At 38.7% G+C, this 4,869-nt stretch overlaps 1 protein-coding gene across 1 annotated transcript; it reads right to left on the reverse strand.

The window, feature by feature from the left end:
• Nucleotides 1-770: 770 nt before the first annotated feature.
• On the reverse strand, nt 771-4,483 carry LOC119999842 (RING finger protein B-like). Its single transcript, XM_038847608.1, has 9 exons — nt 4,210-4,483; nt 2,927-3,454; nt 2,787-2,852; nt 2,497-2,663; nt 2,258-2,414; nt 2,075-2,165; nt 1,584-1,984; nt 1,402-1,506; nt 771-1,258 (listed from the first exon to the last, which is right to left on the reverse strand). Exons 1-9 carry the CDS (start codon nt 4,339-4,341, stop codon nt 980-982), a joined length of 1,926 nt encoding a protein of 641 aa, XP_038703536.1. The 5' UTR covers nt 4,342-4,483; the 3' UTR covers nt 771-979.
• Between the last annotated feature and the right edge of the window lie 386 nt (nt 4,484-4,869).

Raw genomic sequence — 4,869 nt, forward strand, 5'->3', positions numbered from 1 at the left:
AAGAAAACAAGTCATATCGATGTTAAAAAAAAAAACTAAAAGTGAAAAGACAAGTGACGTTAGACAGACTGACAGACAGACTACTCCCCAATCATCAATCAATCAAACCAAACCCCATTCGGTGAATGATGTGGGAGACATGATCGGACGCTTGATATTGACCCATTTCACCCTCCTTTCCCCTCAACACGACAATATCGCGCGGGAGACGCGGGCGTCTTGCTCTCTCCCTCTATCACCACCCGGCCCCACTTCACTAAATCTTCCTTCCATTATTATCATCAGGATTTGTTAGCCACGTGTCAACATATTATTTCCTGCCAAATTATTTCCACTAATTCTATTTTCTTAACTATAGGCATGTCAATCCTCCATATTTGGATTTCTCCATTTTCTTTTAATACCTGATCAGTCACAAGGTATTAATATGAACAGTTGAACTTCCAACCCCAACCGGAAGGATTCATCTCGTTGATGATATGCAAGATTGGACAAAAACTCATGCAAGAGAAATAACACTCCTAATCCTTCCTCTGAAATTGACCGGTCCACGGAAACAAGGAAACAATTGAGGGAAAACCTTAACATCATCCTAACGAATTCCATTTAAACATAATTTCTAATTATAGTTTCAAGAGTACGATCGCTCCATTTGAAGTATAATTACTCTTTTTTTTTTCTCCCAAACACGGATGCAACCCAATATTTCCCACAGTTACTCCAACTCCTTTATTGTTGGAGTATAATTAATTGTTGAAGTATAATTACGGGTGTCAAAGTTTTTTATTTGTGTAATTAGTAACAAAAAAAAGTAGTGCGACATACATAAAAGCTAAACTACATATTAGGCTGATTTCATAACTCATAACTTTCTGAACCTAAAAGGGAGAAAATGCTCTGCCTGAAATTTACACAAGCTGGGGGATGGGGTCTATATATAGCATAGTCTAAAGCATTTTGTTTGTCTGTGTTTCATCAATCAAAGTCCACGTCCAGGTCCTCCCAACGTTAGAACAAGACCTTGAAGATCACTTCTCGACTTCGGATCTTTCCCTAAAGACTGGTTGGCTCGAATCACTGGTTGATGATATGGTCTACTAACTTGAGTTTGCAGATTGTTTTGACCAGACTCAGGCATGGAAGTTGTGAATGACTGCTGCATAGGCCTTAAGGATTCAAGACGAGCCGTGTTTGACAATGGCAGAGCAACAGCGTTTTGCGTTGAAGTTTGACCTCCTTTCGATATAGATCCCGCTCCCTGATTGATGTAGACAAGTACATGTTAGTGTCAATTCATTATCAAGTTCATAGCAAAACAAAATATGTATAGAAGCAGTGAGCAATTGCACAAGCTACATCCACATGAGAGAAATTAGTACTAAATTGAATGCACAATCTTACTGGAGCAAACAAGACCCCTCTAAAGATCTTCCCGTCAACAGTAGCCGTCATCAACAAACCCGAATCAAAGGCTCCATCAACTTTTCCTCTCACATCAGCACCAACCTAATTAGAAGAAAAAGAATGATCAAAATGCACCAGAATGATAGTTTCGCGAGGTCTTGATAAGTTCTGTAGCTTACCAGGCTATGAATCGGCCCAGCCTCTAAGGGTTTCAGAAATTGCATCCCTTGTCGACTTGCTTGACCAACAAGAGGACATTGTACATGCAATGCGTGTTTTTGATGTTCTCTAAGAAATTGGAGATCCTGTGGAGTTATTTGGAGTGTATTTCTATCTTCTTTCTGGTTGCTTGCAGCATGGTTGGGCTGGCACCTGGTGGGGTTTTGATTGAACTGCTTGAGCAAATGAAGCCCTTGCATGCCTCTAATAGAATCTGCGGTTTTCCGCACTGTGGTCTGTTCTTGGTCCGATTGAGAGGGAGAAGAATGCTGGGAAAGTGAGAGAGAATGCTCTTCTTGCTCGGACTCAGCCTCCCACACCTTTGAATTGGAGATTCTTTTCCTCTTTGGATGTGAAGAATCTACAAAATAATAAACGAGACAATTCAGTTATGTCTGTCTAACATCACTATGTACTCTTGAAACAATGAGTCTGATTACTCTAAATCCACCTGAAATCAGCCGATAAGATTGAATCGATTCAGATTCCACTTGATGAGCTCCTTTTTGTAAAACTTCATTCTTTCCATAAAACTTACTTCTCTGTTTCATAATGAAAACAATAAGTTCAAGTTATCTCGAAAATAAAATATTACTTAACAAGGTCATATATCTTCTCATGCAAATCCCATTACCAAATTATTTTCAGTTCCTCCAGCGAATCTTCTTCGTTCTTGATTCCAATGTTTACCGATAATCTTGCACATAGAAATGTTGTAACGACCATTAGGATGTTCTGCTCCAAGTTGCAAGATCAACAACTCATTAAGAGGGCGCTCATCTTCCCCGCACCTGAAAATATAAATCAACAGACTGAGAACAGATTCAATGAATGAAACTCGAGGACTAAGGATGGGATGTATGAGGAACAAACCCTCCATAGATTGTAATATCCGAGCCTGTGGCAACAGCAGTATGTGAAAACCGCCCTTGAGGTTTCTGGCCACACACATCGAGCTGAGTCCATGAGCAAGAACTAACATCAAGGACCCAAACATCGTTGTTGTAATGTTTATCTCCAACCCCTCCAATAATATAAACCTGAAAACCATTAAGAGCTCTTTGAAATTCTCTTACCGTTTCAATGCAGATAAAGATAGTAAGACTAATTTTTGCACTGTTCCAGTAAATTGGTTTTTGTACTGTTTCAGTAAATTGGCTTGCCTTTGTTCCACTATTCACAGCAGCATGACCTGCTCTAGCTCGCGGTGAAAACCCTTGAACGGCAACCTGTTGGAAACAATACAAAATGTACCCATTGAAATATTGGAAATTGTAGGACAGAGAAAATGCAGAGGTCATACCCTTGACCATGTAAGCGTGTCCATATCAAGCATATCAACATCGCCATTATAGCGATCACCACGGTCTCCACCATACACAAAGAGCTTGTTGCCAATTGCAACAGCACTATGACTATCTCTCGGAACAGGAATATCTCCTTTCATTTCTGGTGAAGTCCATGCCATTGTTTTGAAGTCTAATACATGCAAGTCATTCAAGTAATTGGCTTCACCTTCTCCACTGCCCCCAAAAATCACTATTTTGCTGTTACCAATAAGCGTGGCAGTGTGACTTTCACGAGGAGAAGGCGGAGTCCCTTTACATTCAGGTCGAGACCATTCTTTAGTCATAAGGTCCAGGATATGAAGATCATTGATCTTCTTTGAACCATTGGTTCCACCAAACACTATCATCTTCTGCCCTAAAAGGACAGCACTGTGACTATCCCTCAGGCCAGGCCCTTGACCGATGGTTGTCAGAGTGCTCCAAGCCATTGTATCAAGATTCAGCGTAAGAACGTCGCTGAAATGGAGACCCCCACAACATCCCTGAAATGGGAAGACACAGAAAATGATCAGAAAAGATTTAAAAGGCAGTACAAGTGATGAAAATTGAAAATCTGCTCCTACATAATCATTTCACGGCTTTCCTTCCAGTGAAATCAAATAAGTGACAAAGAAACCCAATTGGGTTCATTTTCTTTCTTCTAATCTTCTGAGATTATCTAACAAACAGGAAATTAAAGCAGCTAAGACCACATACTTAATCTGATATCATAAACTCAAACAAGCAATTGCATGGCAACTCATTGGCATAGATTAACTGCAAAGAGATATATGCAGAACATCTACCATCATCAAAGCACAATGAAAAAAAATTACCTTCATGACCCAAAGAGGAGATGGAAGCAAAGAATTTAATTTAAATATGGTTAATTATGAATAAAATAAATTTTTGGAATATGAGATATGGGAAAAAACAGAGAGGTGAGAAGGAAAAAAAAAGGAGGAGGGAGGAGGAAAAACATGCATTTCTATAGCAAGAAAGAAGGAGATGATAGTAATAACTGTTCTACTGATTAAAGAAACTTAAGACTAAAATACAACATTCCAATAACAACATAAGAACACACAAAGAAGGAAAGAGCTAAGACCAAGAAAGAAAGTGCATGTTTCTTTATAATCAAACTACATAATAGAAACATACATGTGTTGGTGATCTTTAACGCACAAAAAAAAAAAATTCTGCAGAAGCAACAGATACTGTTAAAATGAAGGCAAAAAAATCTAAAATATACACATACCCCAAAGACATAAACAAGGCCCTGAGAAGAGCAAGCTGAGTGTCCCCATCTCTCAGAAGGATTAAATCCCAAAACCTTTGGATAGAGCCACATTGCCTTCTTCTTCGGAGTTTCAAATCCCAGAGACCCCATTTTTTTCCTCTTTTTTCTATCTCTTTCTTTCACTTTCTGAGTTTCTTCCCAAGTTCAGATTCGAGTCTACTTCAATACAGTGCTTGATAATGATAAAGAAAACAGAAGTAGTGGAGGAAGAGAATAGAGAGAGGGGGAGAGAGAGAGAGAGAGGAGTCAAAAGAGGACATTAACAAGCCAATTGATGTATCAACTATCAGTGTCAAAAAAATAGACATGAAAAGATGGGCGCTTTCAAGTCTAGATTACTGTGGCAACCAACATGAACAGCAGTTTATGGTAAAAAAGTAGCATTTTTTTTTTTCATTTTAATCTTCTAGAGAGAGCTTTATTACATATTATAGTGGGTAAAAAAACACCCATTACTAGTGATGTAAAATCATGACACTGAGTGTATTGCTTATAGCCTTTGTTTGCTTTTTCAAACTTGTCCAGCTGACTATGATGAAGTGTGGCAGTAGGGCATTGGTGATTTTTTATTTTAGGGATTTTTGAGAGTAAAGACTACAGAAGATGAATTTGTGTTTC

This window comes from Tripterygium wilfordii, chromosome 6 (genome assembly GCF_013401445.1).
Source record: "Tripterygium wilfordii isolate XIE 37 chromosome 6, ASM1340144v1, whole genome shotgun sequence".
Taxonomy (NCBI): domain Eukaryota; kingdom Viridiplantae; phylum Streptophyta; class Magnoliopsida; order Celastrales; family Celastraceae; genus Tripterygium; species Tripterygium wilfordii.

What these genes read in the sequence shown, in the direction of transcription:
- LOC119999842 (XM_038847608.1), bottom strand. Translation starts at nt 4,341, where the DNA reads ATGGGGTCTCTGGGATTTGAAACTCCGAAGAAGAAGGCAATGTGGCTC. An exon ending in GATATTACAATCTATGGAGG is followed by an intron (nt 2,415 to 2,496) that starts GTTTGTTCCTCA and finishes TTATATTTTCAG; the next exon opens with GTGCGGGGAAGATGAGCGCC. An exon ending in GAGGGGTCTTGTTTGCTCCA is followed by an intron (nt 1,259 to 1,401) that starts GTAAGATTGTGC and finishes TACATCAATCAG; the next exon opens with GGAGCGGGATCTATATCGAA.